The sequence below is a fragment of the Alligator sinensis genome, unplaced genomic scaffold, assembly GCF_000455745.1.
Source record: "Alligator sinensis unplaced genomic scaffold, ASM45574v1 scaffold101_1, whole genome shotgun sequence".
NCBI classification, from domain to species: Eukaryota; Metazoa; Chordata; order Crocodylia; family Alligatoridae; genus Alligator; species Alligator sinensis.
Window position 1 is genome coordinate 238,532 of NW_005842924.1, and position 23,316 is coordinate 261,847.

The 23,316-nt window shown below is 46.0% G+C and overlaps 2 protein-coding genes across 2 annotated transcripts in view; one reads left to right on the plus strand and one right to left on the minus strand.

Annotated features, from left to right (window-relative positions):
- Nucleotides 1–9,482, plus strand: part of ATP6V1A (ATPase H+ transporting V1 subunit A) — a 35,253-nt gene extending 25,771 nt beyond the window's left edge. The window contains exons 11-15 of the mRNA XM_006036195.2: nt 957–1,020; nt 1,774–1,977; nt 4,400–4,494; nt 5,754–5,925; nt 7,252–9,482. Coding sequence (XP_006036257.1) covers nt 957–1,020; nt 1,774–1,977; nt 4,400–4,494; nt 5,754–5,925; nt 7,252–7,344 — 628 coding nt within the window. The 3' untranslated portion in view covers nt 7,345–9,482. The remainder of the gene's footprint in view (nt 1–956; nt 1,021–1,773; nt 1,978–4,399; nt 4,495–5,753; nt 5,926–7,251) is intronic.
- Nucleotides 9,483–16,391: 6,909 nt separating this feature from the next.
- DUSP12 (dual specificity phosphatase 12) lies at nt 16,392–23,310 on the minus strand. Its single transcript, XM_006036196.3, has 5 exons — nt 23,239–23,310; nt 23,048–23,166; nt 22,164–22,260; nt 21,458–21,644; nt 16,392–19,900 (listed from the first exon to the last, which is right to left on the minus strand). Exons 1-5 carry the CDS (start codon nt 23,304–23,306, stop codon nt 19,739–19,741), a joined length of 633 nt encoding a protein of 210 aa, XP_006036258.1. The 5' UTR covers nt 23,307–23,310; the 3' UTR covers nt 16,392–19,738.
- Nucleotides 23,311–23,316: the final 6 nt, after the last annotated feature.

Genomic DNA, 23,316 nt, shown 5'->3' on the forward strand with positions numbered 1-23,316 from the left:
ACACGGTCAGGGTGACTGGGAGTTCTAGAGAGAGATTGCATCCATCTTCACTCAGATGTCACCACAAACCACATATGCACCACTAGAAGGGGGTGCTTTCTCTCAACTACATCAAGCTTCCAGGAAAGCTAAGTGAATTCTGAATACCCTGAAAAACAGTCTTCTCAAGTGTTACAAAGTGCAGTTGCTTTCTAATTTGTGTGGCTGAATTGGCTTCCAGAGCCCTGAGAATCCTTGCAGAAAGGAGTGCACCTTATCACAGAAAATCATCTGCATAAAAACCTGGTACTACAGGTTGCAGTGTGGGGGGGGACATTTCCTATTTCAGGAATAGTCTTTGTTTTGTCCCTACCTTTCCCAGACAGTCTTGTACTGTAGCCTTAAGAAGCCCTCAGTCTTTCTCTCTCCAACCTCCTTATCCTCAGCTCAGTGAACCCTGCATCACAGCCTGGAGCTATTGAGGCTGGAATGGAATGTTAGGCAGATCCTACCAGCCAAGTAACTGGATATGCAGTGGGATTAGTTCTCCCTGTGGTGAGAAGTTGTTAGTTGATCACTAATTTGAACTTTGTTTTGGAAGTGTCATATTCCTCTTCTGATCTTTTTGGTTTTTTGGCCTCTAAGCACATTGCTTGGAGCTGGCATTCAAAATGCAGGTATTTTGCTGCCTTTTCTGCACCCTTGACTCCTGGATCCTGTCCTGTACCAAAGCCTGCTTGAACAGTCATATTTTGCTTAAACCACTAAGTGTAAAACCAGAGTCAATGTTCTACTTTCTGCTCTTCACACATCTCCTGACCTGGGCATTTTGTTGAAAGGAGAAAGGTTGGGGGGAGAGGGAGTGAATAACTATCCTGGCTTCTTCCCCACGTAGAGCTGTGTGGTTATGTGTTTGAAATTTCGTCCTAGCTATCATAAGCACTGCTGACCACTGCTTCTTTTCTCTCGCTGGTCAGTGTATCTCCTCCTGGTGGCGACTTCTCTGATCCTGTCACATCTGCTACTTTGGGCATTGTTCAGGTATGTTCCAATTTGTGGCAGTCTGCTTACAGTTTCATTATGGCTTCTTCAATAGGGCTTGAAATGAATGTAGTGTACCAGAACCACTTTCACTCTGTGACAACTGTGGTGTGTGGAATTGTCCTGCAGCATCAAAGCCTGCCCTTGTGAAATGTTCTGAACACAGGCCCAAGAACTTATTGCATGTGGAGAGGTAGGGTTGATGTTGGTTGATGATTGCTCAGGATTATTCATGGACTCGGGGACATTCTGGTCCTTGGATAGCGAGAGTGGGGGTGGTAGCCTTCTGCTAGGATAGGATGGCACGAGAAAAGGCTGCAGTCCTCCTGGAGGAGCACTTAATATTTGGGGATTTGCTGTAGAAACTTCTCTAGTTTAAAGAGGACAAGGCTGCATATCTTGGGAAAAGAGTTGCTTTGGATTCTGGCATGGAGTTAGATCCGTGTAGTTTTGCAAATATTGGGGCTGACCTGGGGCAACCTCAATCAAGACTGTAGTGCTGGGCAAAGGTCACAAAATGAACATGGAATTGGGTACATTACTAGAGTTGACTTGTAAGAGGAGGGGCTCTGTCTGAGGACCCCTGCTATAGTGCAGTTGGGGTAGTTAGGGGAAGGGGGAAGGTTAGTCTTCAAAGTCTGTCTGGAGGAATGAGGTGGTCTTGGCTGTATTTGCTAATGCAGAAACATGGAAAATGCAATGCATTTAAGTACTTCTGAGAGGAAGATGCACTAACCAGTCTGGCTTTGGTAGGTTTTCTGGGGCTTGGATAAGAAGCTGGCTCAACGCAAGCACTTCCCCTCTGTCAATTGGCTGATCAGTTACAGCAAGTATACACGTGCTTTGGATGAGTATTATGACAAGCATTTCACAGAGTTTGTTCCCCTGCGGACCAAGGCCAAGGAGATCCTGCAGGAAGAGGAGGACCTGGCTGAGATTGTGCAGCTTGTGGGGAAGGTGAGTGACCAGCATGCCAAGAGGGGATGCGCAAGAATCCTCGGAGATGCTTGGAGGGATTATTATTATATTATTCTAGACAGACTAGTTAGCATGCCCTCTGCCAGAGTGGGTAACTACTGGTGTACCAGGCCATGTGGAGAAAGGAATAGAAGTGATGGAAATGTTAGACTTGTCTTGATTCTAGCCTTGGTCTCAATTTCAGGCTGTTCTCTTGCTTTGTCATGGGAACCAGAATGCAATTTCAGAATTAGATAGACAAGAGTGTACCTTCAGCAAATTTGTGAATGACACCAAGCTGAGGGTAGGGCTAAGATTCAGAGAACTTAACAAATTGGAGGATTGGACCAAAACAAATCTCATGAGGTTCAGTAAGGACAAGTGCAAAGTCCTGCCCTTAGGATGGAACAGTCCTGTGCACCAGTACAGGCTGGGGATCGATTGGCTAAGCAGCAGCTCTGCAGAAAAAGACCCAAGCCAACAGTGTGCCCTTGTTGTGAAGAAAGCATACTGGGCTGCATTAGTAGAAGCATTGTCAGCAGATTGAGGGAAGTGATTCTTCCCCTCTCTTCAGCACTGGTGAAGCTACTTCTGGAGTAGTGTCTAGTTTTGAGCCCCCCACTACAGAAAGCGTCCTGGTTTGTGTGGTGTGTATATAGAGGTGATTGCATAATAGCTCAAAATGAGGTCTTATTCCTGTCTATTGTAGGGGAGTGTGGAGGGGGTTGTGGGGGCTGTGTGGATGTGGGTGGGTATAGGGTTTGTGGATATGGGGTTTGTGGGGTGTGTGTGGAGGGGGAGGGTGGCTGGGGGGGGTGTGGTGAACTGTGTATGCATAGCAGTGAGCGCAGCTCCCCCCCCGGCATGTGGGGGGGTGCGGTGTTTGTGGGGAAGGTGAATGTGGGGAAGGGTTTGTGGGTATGGTGGGATGTGCATGGGAGCCCCCTACACCATTCAGCCTCTGCCCTGCAGCACCTGTCTGCCACCGCCAGAAGTGTGCAGCCCCAGCACACCCCGCGCCCACTCTAGATTCACCCCCGCTGGAGCAGATCAGCCAGAACCCAAGCACAGCTCAAACCCAGGCTGGCCTGCGCCGCCTGCCTGTGGTGCATCCTACCGCCCTCTGGGCATGTGGCAGGACTGGGGCAGCTCCATGGCTGGACTACCTTTCTAGGCAGCTGGGGCGGTGGCAGCTCCTTCTGGCGGCTGCTGCCAACCCCAGCCCCATGGTACTGGCGGGGAATCCACACATGCAGCCCTGACCCTATGTGCCCTGTGCCTGCTCTAGGCTTGCCAACCCAGGCTCAGCAGTGGTGGTGCAGGACAAAAGCTGTTGCTCAGTACAGGGGAAAAGCAGGGGAGTTGACTTGTGGCGGGGGGGAGCCCCTACCACCCACTCACCTGCACACATACGTGGCATCGGGCTGGGAGGGCTGGCTCCACGCTAGCATGTGGGGCTCCCAGCACTGCAGCCAGGAGCGCATATGCTGCCAGGCCAGGCTGGACTGGTTTTGTGCCTCCATCTAGGGCTCTCTACACTGCAGGCAGGAGCTCCCCTCCCCACTCACCAGCTGTCCAGTTGTGCACTATTGTGCTCAGTGCCTCCACATGGGGATCCCAGCTGAAGTGCCAGGAGCCCCATGGAGGTGAAGCCTGCCCAGTCCAATGGCATGTGACCTCTGAAAACCCACCTGCTGGCTTTCAGAGGGGTGGCCTTGGGGTGGTAGTAACTGTTTTTTGGAGGGGGCCCTCAGACTGAATAGAATGGCCTGGCAGGCTGTATTTTCCCCATCCTTGGGCTAGAGTGAGAAAGTAGGGCAGGATTAAGGCAGCCACCAGGAATATCACAGCCATCCTCAGGGCTGATGCTGTCCTAGATTCTTTTCTGTTGTGCTGCCATCCAGCTAGTTGTCACCCATTTTATATTTGTGCTTTTGATTTATTCTTCTGCCAGCACTGAACTTCATCCTGTTGGCTCTTGCCCAGCTTCATAATCTCTCGGGATATTTCTGAGTTGTGCTACTGTCCTCCCGTGTTTGCAGTCGTTCTCAATTTCATGTCATCTGCAAATTTTGCTTGAGAAGTTTTCTATTCACACATCTACCATTCTAGCATGTGTTCAGTATACAGGCTATCAACACCTTTTTAAAAGAAACTCATTTACTCATTGGTTAGTATCAGAAGGAATGTGTACATACTTAATTTTACGACTATTGCTCGTAGTCTTTTTGCTGGTAGAATAATTGGTTTTGTAGCAGAAGGAAATATTTGAAAGGTAAAATTTTATAGGAAGCAATGCTGCCACATACATATGGATAAAAGCACTGGTATAAGGAATGATCCCTCACAGTGTGAGGGGTCCAGTGCAGAGTGCTCCTACATATGGGACTTGGCACCTGACTGACTTTGTTTTGCCTTCTAGGCATCCCTGGCAGAAACGGACAAGATTACCCTGGAGGTTGCCAAGCTAATCAAGGATGACTTCCTGCAGCAGAATGGCTACACCCCATATGACAGGTGATTCTTACGTTTCATCATTTCTGTCCATTTATGTTTGAAAGTAGCCTTCACCTTGATGGGCTGCCAGGATTTGTTTCTATACTAGTCAGAGTGATTTTTACATGCAAAGCCCACAAGCTGCTCTTTTCTAGGAAACTGGCTGAAGGCCAATACTGGGAGAGGCTCTGTGTGCCAGCTCCTGATGCTGTGCAAGGTGGCTTGGCTATTTCTTGAACAGTATATCCAAGACTTCCAGACCCAGCAGCCTGATCAATGAATTAAACCTCAGTTCAGTGTGTGTGCAGTATCTCTTGGGGAAAGACAGAAGAGGACTGTTAGCTGGCATTGATTGCTACACATCCCAACAATACTCTGGGGACTGAAAGAGTTTGGTTTAGTCCAGTTCTCATCATTGAGCAATGGCAGCCCATCTACAACTGGCACAGATGCTCCTTTCCACATCTCTTTTGTATCTGTTACCATCTCTTTCCAGCTTTTGAACAGTCCTGTATTGTCTTTTCTGCTTCTTCCCTCCCCTTCCAAAAATTATTTCCCCCCACCCCTACTGTGAAGTGTTTCATGCCCTTTGGCACCAAGCTGCAGTGTTCTGCCATAGCAGCCTTTGCCTTTGCTCTGAGCTCTTGGGGCAGGGATTCTATGCTAGCTATAGCCCAGAGGAGCAGTGCATTTATAAATGACTTGGCATGTTGGCATCCATTTAAGAGTGCCTTTGGCTTTGACTGGTCTTGTACAAACGGGGAGGACTGGTGTCATGGAATAACTCCATGGGATGCAAAATCCCCCCCAGGCAGCTGTTGAGACTGGATGCCCTGATCAAATGGGACAAGAGAGGGTAAAGCATTGATGTGAGCTACAGTAACAGATGAAATGACCTCATGTTCTGCTGTTACCCTTTTTGTCAATGCATGGGGATGATGCGAGTCTGCAGTGTGGAAGGCAACTGTATGTTAATACAAGCTCATACTGAGACTCCAGTTCTCAGTGCAGTAGTTGATCTCCATTTCTAAGGGAATCATTGCCTCTGGGTTGTACCATGAAGTGTCTTATCATTCCTTCTAAAGGCTCAGGGCCCAATACGGACTGTTTTATGCCACATTGTAGTGTATCTATCACAGGAGAAGTAAACCAGTAGTCTTGGATCCCACCCAGCAAGAGAAACTTGATTGTGAGAGTGTCGTGTTAGACCTGAAAGCAGACACAACTGTTCCTTTGAAAGTAACTAGCTATTCATCATAGGCTCTACCTTGCTCCATTAGGTTCTGCCCTTTCTATAAAACAGTGGGGATGCTTTCCAACATGATAGCATTCTACGACATGGCACGCCGTGCTGTAGAGACCACAGCCCAGAGTGACAATAAGATTACGTGGTCCATCATCCGGGAGAATATGAATGAGATCCTCTACAGACTCACCTCCATGAAATTCAAGGTATACTTGTAGGAAGATGGGCAGGAAGGCACTTCCTCGGGGTCCCTATGACAACCACAGGGCCTCTAAAAAAAAAACCATTGTCATGGGATGCTTGCAGACCTCGTTAGAGAAGAAATGATTTCCCAGATGGATGCTTTGCTTTTTTGGGGGGTGGGGAACAGGGAACAGTGAGAGAGACAGAGAATGGTCATTCTTAGTCATTCTAGTGTTAGCCATCTAAAGGTATCCAAGAATTAAGAGGAAGAATCTGTTTTGAAAAAAGTAAAAAAAAATAAAATAAAGATAAAGACAATCAAGTAATCATCTAACAAATGACTGGCAAGCTCCATACAACACATGAAAGGAAAACAGCCATGAAAATTGAGGGAGGGAGGGGGATTTCAAGACTGGCACAAATATGTTACATGCTCCATATTCCACAATCTGACATGTGCCTTAAAGAGTGTGGGGAAGTAGTTGGCATGTAACAAGTCAGCCATCTGGGCACCTGTGTGTCCTATAGCTAAGCCATTGCAGTGAGTATGCAGGGTTAAGAGTTGGATGAGAATCCAGCAGTTCAGGTGGATCCTCCAGGTGGGCAGAACTTGTTCTTGAAGGTGAGCACGTGCTATGTTACATGGGACCAGCTTTGTTTAGAAATAGAGCTTTGAAGGTGCTGAAGTTGACTCCTGTACTTCCTTATTTAATTTTTTAATTCTTTTTTCATGCAGAATTCGTCTGTTGGCAAGCTGCTTATTATACTTTAGCTTCTGGTTAGAGGGAAGGGAGGTGGTATTCAGTCATGGCAATCCTGCTGTCCCTAGCATGACTGACCACTTCTTCTGAGTCTTACTGCTGTCCTTTTAAACCAGTGGTTCTCAACCTGTTTGCTATAGTGGCCCATACTTGCAGCTCTCAATGTGTTGTGTGGGCTGCACCCACACAACTTACTTCCTCTGTATCCATTTAAAAATGTTTTGTTTTTTAAAACATTGGGCCACACCAGTGTGCTGATTGGGCTCTAGGTTGAGATCCCCTATCTTAAACTGATAGAAATGAATTCAGGTGGAAAAACAATCTGTTCTGTCTTCTGCATCCTGCCTGGGAAAATCTACCATTGTCAAAATGCTCTTCTACTAATTGGGTGGGAATAAGGGTGAGACAGGAGCTTGGTTGCCTTTAGAGGCAACCACCAGGATTCAGTCTTGAAATTAAAGCTATAAATGCCTGCTGGGCAGTGAAGTAGATGCAAGTTCTCAGGTCAGGAAGGAGTTAAATCAGTGGTGTGGACTGCCAGCCTGTGTGAAGGACTGATTTCTGTACTTTGTGTGTATTAAATTTCAGGACCCAGTCAAAGATGGTGAAGCAAAAATCAAGGCAGACTATGCTCAACTCTTCGAGGACATGCAGAATGCATTCCGCAGTCTGGAAGACTGAGTTCCACTTCTGCAACCCACTCCAGTTTGTTCTCTTTAGATTCCTCATCTCAGTTCCTTTGCTTCCCTACTCTGTAAAATCAATCCAAAAGTACCTGATAGCCCTATGTTTTCCTGTTCATACTCAGTGGGTCTTTATAAAACATTCCTCTTAGTTTGTGTTTGGCCTTGCTCTGAGTGTCTGAATTAGTGAGTGGAGTTGGTGTGAATGGCCTGGTAGAGAGTGAGAGAAACACTTCTAAGCTTGCAGGGTAGGAAATTCTCATTTCTCCTTCTCCCAGTTAATGTGTGCATTCTCTGTGGTCAGTACTCCTTGGGGAAGTAAGCTGGCTGAGTTGTACTGGTAGAAGAGGTTGCAGATCTTTGTCTTGGGACATGCTATATTCTGAGCTAGTAGCGTGAAGGGCATTTGGGCCTAGCATTTTGCTAGGTGACTTCAAAGCAACAAATGGGAAGTTTCCCACTTTTTGAAATGGAATTGATTTATAATATTCCAGTGATGAGTTAATGATATTAAAAATTGTGAATTCTTTAGTGTAATGTCCCTTCTGCAACCTTTTACTGAGCCGTATTACAGCAGGTGTACTGAAGTGCAGCAGGTTTGTAGAACTCTGCAAGGATTAGCTAAAAGGAACATGTGAAAGCAGCCAGTCTGTCTGCCAGCATGTGAGAACACTTATTTTCCTACCTGTTGCATAAATAGGAGTGTTGTACTCTGACAGTTAAAATTTGAAGCCATAGATGCTCAACGATCAGCAGCAGGAACTTTACCTTCTCTTACCATTCAACTGCTTTAGTATGTGAAGCTTGTTATAGCTGCTTTGTATTATAGGACATCATGAGCCATGATGACCCTTTTTCTGTATGGACCAAGAATCAGTCCTCCTGCAGGTGGTGCTCTGCTGCATGCCATAATATTTGTCTTCAGTGCAGCATTCGGGTCATCCTTATGACAAGAAAGCCACATGCTTTCAAACTTTTTTTCCCCCTAGGATGCTGGTGTGATTTGGCTCATCTGTCCAGCCTCTTTGTAAAAGGAATGTTCAATGCTATACTTTCTTTTTGGAAGGCTGATAATTTTTAGAGAATGTATCTAGTGAGAAGTTGGTGACCTTGTTCTTTGCATTTCACTCTGACCATGGTTTGCTCTCAAAACAACTACTGCTTCTATTCAATGACAGAGTTAGTGTGTGTTGAGGAATTAGAAGCCTTTTCTCATTAAATTTGGGAGCCAGCAGTTGCACCATTGCTGCAGAATGGAAGATCCTAAAGGATCTGGCAACTTCTTTTTTTTAGCTTAATTAACTATCACTGATACTGCAGTTGAAATTTAAAAAAAAAACAAATGCTACCCAGCACTGTAGTATTAGATTTACTCCAGCTAATGTCTTCTGAGTAATCACCATTGATGGTACTGGTGCAAGGCATTGTGAATAACAAGTATTAATTTTGAAGTAAAATATTCTCTCTAGCAAGCTGCCAGCTTTTAAAAGCAAAGATGCAAAAGGCTGTATATGCATTGTGGACCAAACAATAATACTTCCAGTTGGATGCTATCCCACTGTCTGAAATGGAGAACCTGGCTGATTCTTCAGTTAGCATTTGAAGATTCTTTTGATTTCTCAAAACCAACATAACTATTCCAGCTGATGCTCTGGTAGTGAATGATTAAGTTCAGTTCACTTAACTTTCCGTGTATGCTCCATGTTTTAGGATTGATCATGTATGAATGAATAGTCACTGTACAAGCCTTCCTTTGAATTTTCATTGTTCATACTCCTCACCACTACTTCTGTAGCACTTCATGCTATCCGGATGTTCTTATTTCTTTAATAGAGGATGTTATAAACCTTACAACAAATGTGTAAGATGATGCCGTTCTAATATTTATTGTGTTATGCCTGGCCCTTGAGTGTGACCAGTTAAACACTTTTTCTTATATTTTTGTTTTGTGTGTCCGTTTTCAGTGTTGAAATTCTGATGTTGCTACAGTTTTCCTTCTGTCCACATGAGGAGGAAAAGCGATGAGCAAAATTCAAACCAACATCTATTTTTCTCTGTTTACTTCATTATGTATGTTGCTGGAAGTTGTGTAAAAATTGGTCAAGTCCAATGAAAATAAAAAATGGATTTAAACTATTTGAGGGTCTTTGTCCAGTTTTTCTGATGCAAAAGCAAGGAGCCTGTAAGAAAATGGACAGTTTACCTTGAATAAACTAAACTTTTACTGACTACTACAGCTCCTGTAATCCTTATTAGGCTTGTAGATTTCCCTTCAGAAAGGAAAAGCATCTTCTTGTACAGCATCAAAATAAGAATAATTACTGGAGAGAAAAATAACAGACTACTCATCCTATTACACTTGCAGGTTCAGCTAAAGAAAAGCATGGTTTTGAGGAACACACTGTTAATATGATGGACAACATTTCATGTTAAAATAAGCATTCTTAAAATTCCACATATGATAAGTGGGACAGTGTAAGAAGTCTAACACTTAAATAGTGGAAAGTAAAAAATAGAATTCCCAGAAGAGACTAGCACAATTTGTTAAAAATCTGATCTAACAGTTGTACAAAGATGCTCCCAGCAGAAAAGATTACTCCTATCCTTTTGTGAGTGAAGATGAAATAGGGCCTACTTGGAGGAAATTCACTACTGGACAAAATCTACTTGTCCTGCTCCTCCTACCTTCTATGCCGCTAGCCAGGGGAAAGGATGAGGCACCAAGCCAGTTTAAATAGCTGAAGGAAAATATGTAGCCTTCTTCCTTTACAAAGGAAGGAGAGAGAGGAAAAACAGCAGTATAATATAGATTCTGAACTTCAGAAAAGCAGACTTGGAATTGGCAGGCAGAATTCTATGGGAGGCAAGTCTGAAGGAAAAAGGCAATATTAAGGATGCAAAATCAAGCCATCATGATATGAAGAAAGGATAGGAAGTGGAGCAAGAGACCAGCCTGTCTATACAGCAAACTACTTTGAGTTGAAATTCAAAAAGGAATCACACAAAGTGGAAACGTTCATATATTACTATGAATAGGTATAAAATAGGCCTGTACAAAGCAGCAAGTATTTGCTTTCGATTCCGCTGATACAGAGGTACAGTGATTCGATTCGGAGATTCGAATCCCCGTCCCCATTCAATTCGGACGAATCTGATCCGAAGATTCAGCACCGCTTCGGAGATTTGGCTATTGACTAAACAGGCTGCAGTCCTCACCACGCTGGACACAGCCGCCTCCAGCTAGTAAGTCGGTTGTAGTGGGTGGAGGGGGGAGCAAAGGCATGTAGGGGAGGGAGGGATTGGGACGGGCTGGGACAAACTGCCCAACCGATCGTGGGACTCGGGGAGGAGCATGGGGGATGTGGGTGCGACAGTGCTGGGAGCAGGGGCTATGCCTTGCTGCCGTTTGCCCGGCCAGGGTGGCAGGGGAGAGGTGTGGAAAGCAGAGCAAGTGCAGCTCACTCCAGGGGGAAGGGGGCAAGCGGCAGCAGGGCATAGCTCCCACTCCCAGCACCTTCTGCCATGCCCGCATTGTTAGCAAATAAAAACCTAGGATTCCAGACTAGCCCAGGGATTGACACAACAGTTCATTCAATGAGTGACAGAAAGGCTTTATTTACTACAAGTATTCAAAATCAAGTCAAAGTGAACCCAAACCAAATTAAAGTCCAGTAATTAGCTATAAGGTGATGATCTCTCACCAGACAGGTGATGAAGAGGCTGTCTGTTTCTCTTCAGCTTTTTCAGTAAGTTGGGTGCATCAGCAACTAGTGTCAGAGAGATTTCTCACTCGAAGCGTGCATGTGCTCTTTGCTGTTTTACTGCCTCTCTATACCCTTAGCATATTCAAAGCATTCTTTTAATTGTGTAAAGCAAGAGAGAGAGTCCCAAGCAGTAACCGACAGGAAAATCCTGTTAATTAACCTGCTCATTACTGGTGATCAGAAATTTCTAATTTGAATGAGTTACCTTCTTCAGTAACAAGAGGTTATCCAGTTTGGAACATATCAAAAAACTGATTAACAGCCAGAAAAAACATACATATCTTTGGACTAAATCAGGAGGAGATATCAATTGCATATGGAGAATGTCTTTGCCTGCATGTAAACGTGACTTAGTTGCAAAAGAAATATTTACCATACTAATTAATCAAAGATAGACATTTCATATGGTTACACACCGGACAACTAGGAGCCTGCCTGAAATCATCCTGTATGTAGCAAGATAAGCTGGAAGAAATACTTCATTATTTCTTCTCAGCTAGCCTAGCTATGAACTCACATCTTCTTGCATTATAAAGTCAGCATCAGTATTCTGTAATTTAACTCTTGTGAGTAGGCCTGAGCTTAGCATGAGTTGCAGTCATCAGCGTCCCACCACCCCCTGGCCTGGCTGGGCAAGCGGTAGCAGCACCCACATCTCCCCACCCTGGCTGGGCAAGCAGCGGGCTATGCCCTGCTGCCACTTGCTCCCTTCTGCCCAGAGCGAGCAGAGCCTGCATCACCCCCAACCTGCCCCAGTTGGGCAAGCGGCAGCAGGGCATAGCAGCCTGCTCCCAGCGCTGCTGTACCCACATCCCATGCCCCCCTCCCCAGCTGGGTAGCTTGTCCCAGCCCCACTCCCTCCTTTTGGGCCAAATCTCCTCTGAATCAAATTGGCTGCTGAAGCTTTGCACAGCCCTAGTATAAGAGTTGCATGAGGAAGAAAATCTGAAAGCCAAAGTGTACACTGAAATACAGCTAGCAAGGAACATTTTTTTTTTTTTTTGGTTCGTTTTTGCCTTCCACATCAGAACTAAAAAGGAAGGCCAGGAAAAGTATAGATCCTTTACTAAATGCAGAGTGTTTTAATAGTGGATAATGCAGAGAAGGCTGAAATATCCTAATGTCTTTTTATTTCTCTTCACCAGTAAGGAAAGCTACCAGATGACAAATGCATCTGGTAGTAAGGAGATGTTAGGAGACTAGCAGCCTAGAGTAGTGGAAGAATGGGTGGTTGGAGACCACCTAAAAACATTCAGCAAGACTAGATGCAATGCAGAGTACTGAAAGAATTGGCTGAGGTAATTTCAGAGCCATTAGCTCTATCATCTTAGTTCTCAATGATACATTTGAGGTCCTAGATGACTGGAAAAGGGAAAATATAATAACTATCTTTAAGATGGGGGAAGAGAAAGAAGTGCAGATCAGTCAGTCTTGACTCTCAATACCTGGAAAAACCATGGAGCAGGTGATCAAGAAATCTATTACCAAGCAAAGGGGGGAGGAGAACAAGGTGATCAGGAACAGACAACATGGATTCATCAAGAGGAAATCAGGTTGGTCAGGCATGATTTGTTACTATGACTAGGTGACAGGCTTTGTGGACTGGGGGAGAGCTGTGGATGGGATTATACCTTGGCTTTAGCAAGGCTTTTAGCATTTTCCCATGACATTCTCATTTACTAAGCTAAGGAAATGAAAGTACTGTTAATAGGGGTGCGCCAATAGAGATTTTTTGGACTAATACCAATGGCTGACTATTAATGAGCCATATTGGCTGATACCAATCAGATTGCTGATATGCAAACCCAGCACCTTGGAGAGCAGTATCTGGCTCTGGGAAGTCTGTTGCGGGGAAGGAAGGGGAGCAGGCAGATCGAGGCCCCTGCAGTGAAGGAGGAAATGGGGTTGGGGCAGGAGCAGGGCACAGGACAGTGCTGCAAGCAGGCACGGGCAGCCCCTGCTGAGTGCTTGGGGGAGGCATGGGGGGGCACATCCCCTGGATCTCTGCATGGGGTAAGGGCAGGTGGCAGCATTGGGGTGGGGGGTTACAAGGGACTACAGCCACCCAAAATTTGTCAGCCCCCACTCCCAGTGCTGCCACCGCCTGACCCAAGTACAGCCCTGGCCCAGCCCTCCCAATGGGGAGAGCCTGGAGCTGACCCCAGCCCACAACAGGCTGCCCTCGCCCTGCACATAGATCCAACGGGCACACACCCCTATACCTCCCCTGGGCGTATGGTGGGAGCCACCCCCTTCCCATGCCCATGCCTTTCAACACCTGTCTGGATCATCTCAGCCAACGACGCACCCTTTGCTTCAGGAACCAAGTGGCCATCTTTTCTGTGAAGCAAAGTAACATCTGGGATTGGGCAAGATCATTGTACTGTTTTTCTCTCTCTGAATAGAGAAACTGCTAAGATAATACTTGTACTAATAAAGTTAGACTTTGATTTTAGGACACTTGAGTTGTCTGTATTCATATTTCATGTTCCATTTAAGGATCAATTGTGCTTTAATGATCCCTAAGCATTATCTGCCAGTCAGTGGTGTGAACACCCCAGCTGAGCAGCACCTGCCCCAGCCCCACTCCCTCCCTCACCGTGGGGGCCTTGATCTGTCTCCCCAAACCCCTTCCCTCCCCCCCCAACAGACTTACCACTGTTCTCCAAGCTGCCAGGATAGGCCACGTGCATGCTGCAGCTGTGCAGATGCATGCATTTAATAGGGCTGTGCGAAGCTTTGGTTGCTGATTTGATTCAGCTGAGATTCAGCGGCCAAACCTCCGAATCCGAATCGAATCAGGAGACCTTTTAATCTCTCTGAGTCAAATCAGAACCCTCCAAATTAACTGAGAAGAGATACCGAGCAGGGTCCCCCAGGACTCTGTCCTCAGTCCATGACTAAATATTTTTATGAATGACTTGGAGGAAGGCACTGACTGTACGTACACTTAAGTTGGTAGATGACACCAACCTTGGTGGAGTTGCAGACTGTGGAGGGTGAAATTAGGATTCAGGATGACCTTGAGAAACAAGAGAAATTGTCCAAAATTTTTCAAATGAAATTCACTAAGAGCAAGTGTGAAGTCCTACATTTGGGATAAACAATTGCATGCCCAAATATAGACTGGGGAATGACTGGTGAGACCGTGGTACTGAAGAAAAGGACATGAGGGTTACAGTGAGTAGATCATAATGAATATGAACCAACAGCATGATCTTGTTGCATAAAAAAAAGCCAACAGCAAACTGGGTTGTATTAATAGAAACATCACCTTAAAGTCAAGGGAAGTGATTCTATCATTCTGTTCTGCGCTGGTAAGTCCTCACCTGGAGTACTGCATCCAGTTTCAGGGACCATGGTTCAAGACAGACATGGACAAATTAGAAAGAGTCCACCAGAGGGAAACAAAAATAAGAATCCTTGGAACATGGTTTACAAGGAGAGGTTGAAAGAATTGAGATTATTTAGTCTTGAGAAAAGTAGAGCAGGAAACGACTTTGTCTTGGTGGTTCTTTGCAGACTATGATGTTAGGAAGGTCCCATGCTGGGACCATGGGCCATGCTGGTTTCAGGCCCGCTGGTGACTAATCAGTCCAATTGCAGAGGCATATCCTGCTACAATGGTTAAATGTGTATGGCTGATAGCTGCTAGATGAGGGTGTATCTTTCCTCCTACTCCTTGATGTTGGCTCTGCACTGACATTCAAAGAAGGCCATTGCCTATTTGGTTTGGAGCTGCCAGGCATCACAATCTGCAGCCTGTTTCCCACAGTTTGTGATCAATACCACAGGCAGAAAAGGACCTCTTCAGTGTCCTTGAAGTGCTTGCATGGGGCCCCTCTGTCGTGTTTCCCCATCGTCAGTTCCCCGTACAGCACAGTCTCTGGTAGGCAGCTGTCATCCATCCAGGCCAAGTGGCATGCCCACTGCAACTGTCTGCAGAACAACTGCCTATATATTGGTATTGACTGTTAGTAGCACCTCTACGCTGGTGACAATCCAGCCAGTGGATCTTGAGAATGGTACAGAGTCAGCACTGATGGAAGCGCTCAAGGAGGTGTACATGGCAGCAGTATAAGACCCATGACTCAGCATCAGATAGTAGGGTAAAGATAACAGCTCTGTACTCTTTGACTTTGGTCTGTGCCCGCAGGCTGTGACTATTCCAGACCCGCTTGTAGAGTCTGCCAAAGGCACTGCTAACTTTTGAAAGTCTGTTGTCTACCTCCTTGTCAATCGTGGCATCGTATGAGATGACACTCCCCAGGTAGGTAAACTGCTTGACAGCATTTAGCTCAGTTCCTTTGATAGCCATCTTGTTGGCTACAAATGTCCAACTTGGGATCTTTAAAATTCTGGTTTATTAGGCAGACTGAAACACTGTAATGAAGTTAAATCATAAACCTTGGGGCTGGTCCACACACACACACACGCACATGCACATACACACAGTAGCAAGCTACAAGAGTCAGGTATACCTATCCCACAGGTGCTGGAGTCTGCCGTTGAGGCTTCTTCCAGCGTGGTGTTATCTTCCAGAAGGGGGTTGCCGGTTGGTCCTGGATGGACAGGTCGGGTGCTGGTCAAGTTGGAGATCAAGAGGGCGCCGCTGAGGGTCACTTTTCACTGCTTTTTATCTGTCCTTGGCAGCCTTTGGTGACTCCCCAGTTTTCAGGTTTGCCCAATCCAGGGGTCATTGACCCTCATGGGACTTCCCCCTCGGTGGCTACTGGATGGCATCTGTCAGCCCCAGGGGTCGTCCACATGTACGTGCAGGTTTGGGAGTCCGTTGATGAATTTTGAATAGGGCTCTGGGAGTGGTCGATCTGGAGATATTCAGCCCGAAAGTTGGTCCCCGGCATTGATTAACTCAGGCCAGGGCTTCTAGCCCTTGATCAGTGATGTTTAGAGATGTCCCGGTTGCTACATTGTCTTCTATTGATTCCTTCCCTTGGTTGATCTGTAGTTTCCCAGGTGTTAATTGCTGCCTGCTACTGTGTTACACATTCAATCACTGATTCACTCGCTCTTTCAGGGGCCCGCCTGATACAAGGAAGTGGCAGTTTGACTCCTGCCCTTGTTAACATTGTTACTAAACACATTTATAGTTGAAAGGTGAGGAGTATAAAATATAAGCTACAAATGCCATGGCACACAAATAGATAAAAATACCAAAATACACAGGGAGATACAGAATGCACACACACAAATTTTAAAACACAATTCCTTATCTTAAAGTAAAAAAAAGAGGAAGGAAGAAAAGGTAGAAGAGGAAAAACATATCCAAGGAGGGGAGAGCAACTGCAGGCAGGAGGAAAAGGGGGCTTTCTGCTACAATCTTTGGTGGCACATAAGCTTGGCATGGAGCTGGCTGATGAAGAACTTCAGTCTTCTTCAGGCTAATGGTAAGTCCGAAGAGTTGCGCTACAGTAGCAAAGCAAATGATCACATGCTGCAGAAAGTGTTGGGTGTGGGCCACCAGGGCACAATCCTCTGCAAACAAAAGTTAATGGATGAGCTGTTGCCAGGTCTTTGTGTAAGCCTGCAGCCATCTGAGGTTGAAGAGGTTTCTGTCTGCCCAGAAGTGGATATAAAACACCTACCTCACCTTCCCCAAGATTGTCCAGTGCTTGCTGCAGCATCATGGCGAAGAAAATGGTGAACAGAGTAGGGGTGAGTACACAGTCTTGCTTAACTACATTGGAGATCAGGAAAGAACCCAAGAGAGTGTTGCTGTTGTACTTGACTTGTCCACACCGTCATGGAGTTGCCCGATCCTGGTGAGGAACTTAGGCAGGTATCCAAGCTTGTTGAAAATCTTCCAGAGGCCATTTTGGCTTATGGTGTCAAACGCCTTAGAAAGGTCGATGGAAGTGATGTACAGCCCCTTGTTCTGCTCCCAGCACTTTTCCTGTATTTGTCTGAGCACAAATATCATATCTATCATGCCTCTGTTTGCTCTGAAGCCACATTGGCTCTCCAGGAAGGCTACTTCTGCTATGGCAGGCACCAGCCTGTTGAGGAGGATTCTAGGTAGAATCTTCCCAGCGATGGACAAAAGGGTGATCCCTCAGTAGCTGGAACAGTCTGACTTGTCACCTTTATTCTTGTACATCGTGACGATTACAGCATCACTCAGATATTGTGGAATTTTCCCCTGCTCCCAGCAGACTATAAAGAGTTCATGGAGCTTGGAGTGTAGGGTGGGACCATCGTATTTCAGGGCTTCAGGTGGAACTCCATCAATTCCAGGGGCTTTGTTACTTTTTATCTGGTCGATAGCGATGAAGATTTCTTCCAGTGTAGGACACTCATTTAGTTCCTCCTTAACAGACAGCTGCTTTACTCAGTTGATGGCAGACTCGTGTACTGTGCATTCAGCACTAAAGAGAGTTTAAAAGTGCTCAGACCATCAGTCCATGACAAACTCTTTGTCAACGTGTAGGGTCTGGCTGTCAGAGCTCCTCCGTGGGCTTTGGATCAGATAGGTGGTGCCATATGCAATTTCAGGGCTTCGTAGAAGCTTCTGGTGTCTCTATATCAGTATATAGTTGCATTATTTCCACAAGATTAGTCTACCATTCATTTTGGATGTCTCACAGTTTCCGCTGAAAGGCATTACATGCCTGGCAGTAAGCCGTCTCTCTCTCTTGGCTAGCTGGCTGTGCTAGAAGGGCTTGGTGAGTGGTCATCTTTTTGTAAGCAGGGCTTGGATGTCTGTGTCACTTTCATCAAACCAGTCTAGGTTTCTCTTAGTACTGAGCCCAGCAATCTCCTTAGTGGTCTCCAAGGCTACTGACTTGATGCGTTTCCAGAGTCCATCAGGTGACATGTCTGCATTACGGGCTTGGCTTTCACGCTTCAAGATTTAATAAGTCTTCAAATTCCTCAAGGCTGGTGATAAATTATTTTCTGCAGCTACAAGGAGCAATACCCTTAAATTGCAGCAACAGAAATTCGGGCTGGCTATGAGCACAATTATGCACTGGACCATGCTACCCAGAGAAATGGTGGAATCTCTATCTTTAGAAGTTTTTAAGAGCATATTGTACAACTATGTGCCTACAATGGTTTAGACAGGAATGATCATACCGCAAGGAGGGGGTTGGACTAGATCAGCGATTCTCAACTGGGGTGCCTTGAGGACCTTTCAGATCTATTAGGTGTGCAAACATAATTCACAAGATAAACCCAGGAATTTCCAATAGGAATCCACAGTGTTAAAGATAATTCTGAACTGCTGTAACCTTTGAGTTCTTCGCAACAGAAGAATTGTTGTTATATTTCTGTAGACAAAAAGCAAGTGAAAGCTAAGAGTTGAAATTTTCCAAGGGATGATGCAAGTCTAAAAAGGCTGAGAACCACTGGACTAGATTACCTCCTGAGGTCCCTTCCTGCCCTTTTTCTATAACTACAAATGAGAATGTGCATAAGATGAACATGAAGCACTGCAAGCCTTTTATTGTCTCTTCCTGATCATTTTTCCTACAGCAACTGGAGCCTACCTTCCAGGTCCGAAAAATGCTATCCCAGGTTCAGCAGTATCTAAGTGAGCCCTAGATAAACTTGCAGCACTGGAACCGGAAGCAAGACGAACCGATAGGATACAGCTCTCACACAATAAGAGACAAGAATTTCTGCCTCCTTACCTACAAATTCCCTGTTTCAGCCATGAAACTGTGTAATAAAGAACAAATTCCCTTTCAGATAGTTCACTGACTCTTTCATGCAGCCTTTAACCATATGGGTCCTAATGATTCTTCAATAAACAAGCTCTTGGCAGAAAGGGTATTTGGGAGTAGCCTTAGAGAAGCAATGCTTTACTGTTATAATCTGATTGATCCCAGGGCAAAAGCCAGGCAATCCCCTTCCTCAACTAAGGAGCCTCAAGACACCGCTGCAATTTCAGATGTTGTATTGTTTACTCTGTATCTGCAGGTCAATCATGGTTAATCTTCCAGCAGGTATTCTACAAGACCTCAGTCTCAAAAGGATGAATTTTAACAGCATGTTAATCCTTGAGCTTGCAGTCTCAAATAACATCTTTTTCTAAATTAACCTTATTAACATGTTTTTCCCCTCAATAATTCATATAGCATAACAGTCTACAAATTACATGCACCCAGGGAGTTTCATCCAGCCCATCCTAACAAAGCCCTTTTCTCACTGATTCATGTGTTCACTATCATTAGGAGACTGGCTCTGCTGGAATATAAGTGTTGCATACTGCTTTGCTGTTCAGTTTGAAACTAAGCACTCAATTGGAAACAAGGATTTGTATAGCTCCTGTGTAAAGAAGTTTAATTTTTCTAACAGAGACAATAAGAACATATATACTTGAACACTGAAGAATAAATCAAAAATTGATGTTTGACAAGACACTGTCCATTTAAAAAACTGCTCCAGCATCTTCTCATGAATTTAACAACAACAGAAAAAAGAAGGATCTAGAATGGCAATAAGCCAATGTTAAAAGTCATTCAGTTGCATCCCAGGAGGGTGAAATCAGCTTTTGCCAAAGAGCAGCAATCACAACTTGATGCTGAGGGTGATCCCACTGTAACAGTCCTCTGTTCTCAAAGCACACTGAAGTCGCTGACAGCAGCAAGCCTCAGAGCCAAGAATTCAAGTTTTGACAATCTGGAATCCACCAACAGGCAGTGCTTGTATTCCATCTACTCGACTTTTGTGAATCTGGAAGGCAGGAGTCACCCAGCGGCCACAAGAACACTGCTCTCCATGCCAATTGAAGGAGCCCAACTTCAATGTGCATTTGGGGCACAGAAGCTGCAAAAAAACCAAAACAAAACAAAAAACACATGCATTTGCTTGGTCAAAGGCACAGCTTCACTTAAACTTCAGGAAGTTGCAACTCAACAGCAGCCTGGGACTTTCTTAAGTTTCAAATCCATACCCAGCCCTCCCCAGACTACAGAGTCACCTTCCACATTCAAAAGACTGCAAGCTACTTCGGTGCCATAAAGGAATTATTCCTCAACCTTCTCCAGTGGCAGACCACTTCTGAAAACCATTTCACAGCTCCCTGTTTTGTTTAGCAGGCAAATTCTTGTGGGCCATATTTATAAAAGCACTTGACAGAAAAAACAAAAACAAAACAACAGAACCCCCCCACCCCAGAGAGCTCACCTCCTATACATCACCTAAATGAAACAACTCAGCACCTAACTGAGTTCAATACCCATCATCTCCCATTGATCTTAAATTTAGCTCCAGGAAACTGAGCAACTAAATATAGTGCTGAATTTTCAGCTCCCCAAGCAGCAGAGCTTTCTAGAAATCTAGCTCTACATCCTACAAATTCTAAAGCAGGGGTGGGCAAAATGGCCGATTTAGCGGCAGCCAGACTCCATTTCTCAGTAGTCTGTATGGCTGGGGCTGGTCTCCATGGGGACCCCAGCCACATCTGGACTGTGAAAGCTCAAGGCGGGGGTTGCCATGGAGACTGTGGGCTGGACTTTGCCCATCTCTGCTCTAGAGAGACTTCTACAGTGAGCCAGATTGAGAACTTCTGTAATAACCACAACCAAAGGTAGAGCTGGAATACAAAAAGAGAAGATATGAGGAGGTACAAGAAGGCTGCTGCATGGGGCAAAAGCTGTACCGGAAGAGGTGGTACACACACCCTACCATGATTGCCAAGGGACCAGTAAGCAGAAGAACTAAACAGGATGAAGGAGGTCTAGAAAACAGCATGGGCAAGTCATGCTGTATCACTGTGAGGAAAAGAGGAACAGTAGGATTCATCTGACTGAAAGGGAGCCAGAGCCACAGGAAACACACTTGGGTTAGACCAGTTCTGCAAAAGAATGAAACAAAGACGAAGAATGCAAGATAAAGAACGCAATGAAGATTTACTAGCCTTACTAGCATCAACATCTGCCCACCTCAATCCTAACACCAGTGAAAAAAAGTAAACGCCCATGTGCAGCAAAAGACAAGAACTTCTCATGAGGAAAGTACAATTCTAGAGGCTGCTCTAGAAACACATCTTCTGCTCCAGGCTTATGTTTTCACCTTAAACTAAACTATCAAACAGTGGCCTACAATTTAACTTGCTATTGTCATAGCAGATGCCTGAAGCAAAATCCCCCTTCAGTGCCACCTTACCACCACTTGGAGGCTAAATGTGACCATCTTCTAATCTTGGAGCTCCAGAACAGTAGGAAGTGAGAATTAATCCCTAAATGAATCACCTTCAGAGGTGGCTCAAGCTGCATGGACTGTGAAAAAGGCCTTGCATGACAGCTATAAAACTAGGACACTTAAATCTAGTCAGGGATGCAGACAAGAACAAGAATGCCCAGCAAGCGAGCACTCCCTCACCTGCCCTTCCATCACTCCCAACAATGCTGGCTCCATCCACTGTACCGGCTCAATGAAGTAAGAAGTACATTTATCCTGACCATCATGATGTCGCTGAGCAGGATCTTTAATCCTCTTGTGAGCAAAAGCTGCTGGCCCACTTCCTTCAGCATGGGTTAGAATGCTTGAACTACGAAATAGGGACCGCCTGTCATCCAAAATAACAAAGGATTAGTGGGAACAGCATGGTATACCAAGGCACAGGGGCACAAGGAGCCCTTGTCGGCAAGGGATGGGTTTTGTCCAACGGACACAACCATGTAACAAGGTCAGCAATGGCTGACATGTTCAGCTTCTGGCCTGTCGACCAGACCAAGCCCTTGATGCCATGTCATCTAATATGCAGGGCTCCCCAAGAGTTCCAAAGGGATGCAGTATGGGGCCAATCTGGCTCATGCACCAGCTTATTCATCTAACCCACAGGGTCAAAACTGTGAGCACCACTGGTCTGGAGCCAGCCAACTGTCCCCCACAGTTCCACTTGGTTTCTTATACAGCCACAGTTAGCAAAATCACGAAGAAGAAAGTCACACCTTCTTTTTCAAACGGACGTTTCCAAGTTTTTTTTTTTTCTGTTCTGAGAATAGCCAACCCGAGGCCATTTTCCTTATGACAGTTTATTTTGAAAAAGAAAAAAAACAACCTATGGAGGACAAAGGATATGTACCTGCACTTTCTGCACCTATAGAGAGCCTCATTGTTTGAAGCTGGACAAGTGTTGGTTGGATCAATTGCAAAGACTTCTTGGGGCAAGTCCTGCAGCTCTGCAAAACGACAGACAACACTAGTTTGGGAACTGGGTGGACAGACCCAGCACTTCCTGTGTCTAGGTAAAGTGTTGTGCCTTTCCCCTCTGCATGTGAGAGCTTCCCTTCCTCACCTTGTTTCCATTTTAGAGGAAGTTCAAAACTAAGCAGCCCCACACAGACATGTAAGACAAGCTTTACCATGCTAAAAGCAAGAAGGCTTGGGTCAGCAACAATCGTTGGCATTGTTCCAGCCTACAGAAGACACTTGCTGTAGAGGAAGTTTTGTATGCCCAAGCAACTATTTAGTGTTGCAGCTACTGAAGCTTTTGCGTGCAACTTGTCACCAGGTGTCAGAGCCCTCCGTGGTCAGCAACGCTGCTGTGAATCCCTGAATCGCCCTGCATGTCCAGCTGTAGAATTTGGCCTTATGTCCCCTATGTCTACAGGGAAAGCTGTTAGAAGGGACAGAGAGGGGACTGCTCCCAACTCTGTCCTGTGTGCAGGTAGGAAACCCTGATCTCCAGCAACCTGGGGACTACCTACTCCTCACCAGTACCTGGAGGACCCCACCAGCATGATAGGGTGTCCCAGGCTACCAGCACCAACTCTGATCAGCTCCATGCTCGTGGGGATGGGGGGTCAGGCCCGGGAGCCCCCAATTTGCTGCCAGGTAGCCCCAGTGTCAGGGCCCAGCAGGCAAGAGCCCAGCCTCCACCCAACCTGACAGCTGCCCAGACACTGCTCCCCCAGTCCCACCCAGCTCCGGGCGGGGCTTACCTGGGTGCTGCTGGGCCAGCCTTCCCTGGGTGCTGCTGGCCCAGCCGCTGTAGGCGGTAGCACTTGTACAGCCCGCTGGTCGCATCCACCCGGCACCCCATGGCCTCGTACAGCTCCAGCTGCCGCGCGAAGCCTGCGTTCATCCTGCGGGGACAGGGGCGACCCGGGTCAGTACCCGCGGGGGCGGCTCCGGGGGGGGCGGGGGCCGGCACTCACCTAGCTTCGGGCCTGACGGCGCGGACTGCGGCGTAGGCCTCGGGGAAGCGCAGCCCCTCGCTTTTCATCAGGTAGGCA

Bases quoted from the DNA above. Each gene is read 5' to 3' on its own strand.
- DUSP12 (XM_006036196.3), bottom strand. From the start codon at position 23,306: ATGAAAAGCGAGGGGCTGCGCTTCCCCGAGGCCTACGCCGCAGTCCGC. The intron at 23,167-23,238 runs GTGAGTGCCGGC...CTGTCCCCGCAG, and splicing joins GCCGTCAGGCCCGAAGCTAG to GATGAACGCAGGCTTCGCGC. The intron at 21,645-22,163 runs GTACATATCCTT...TTTGGATGACAG, and splicing joins TATAGGTGCAGAAAGTGCAG to GCGGTCCCTATTTCGTAGTT.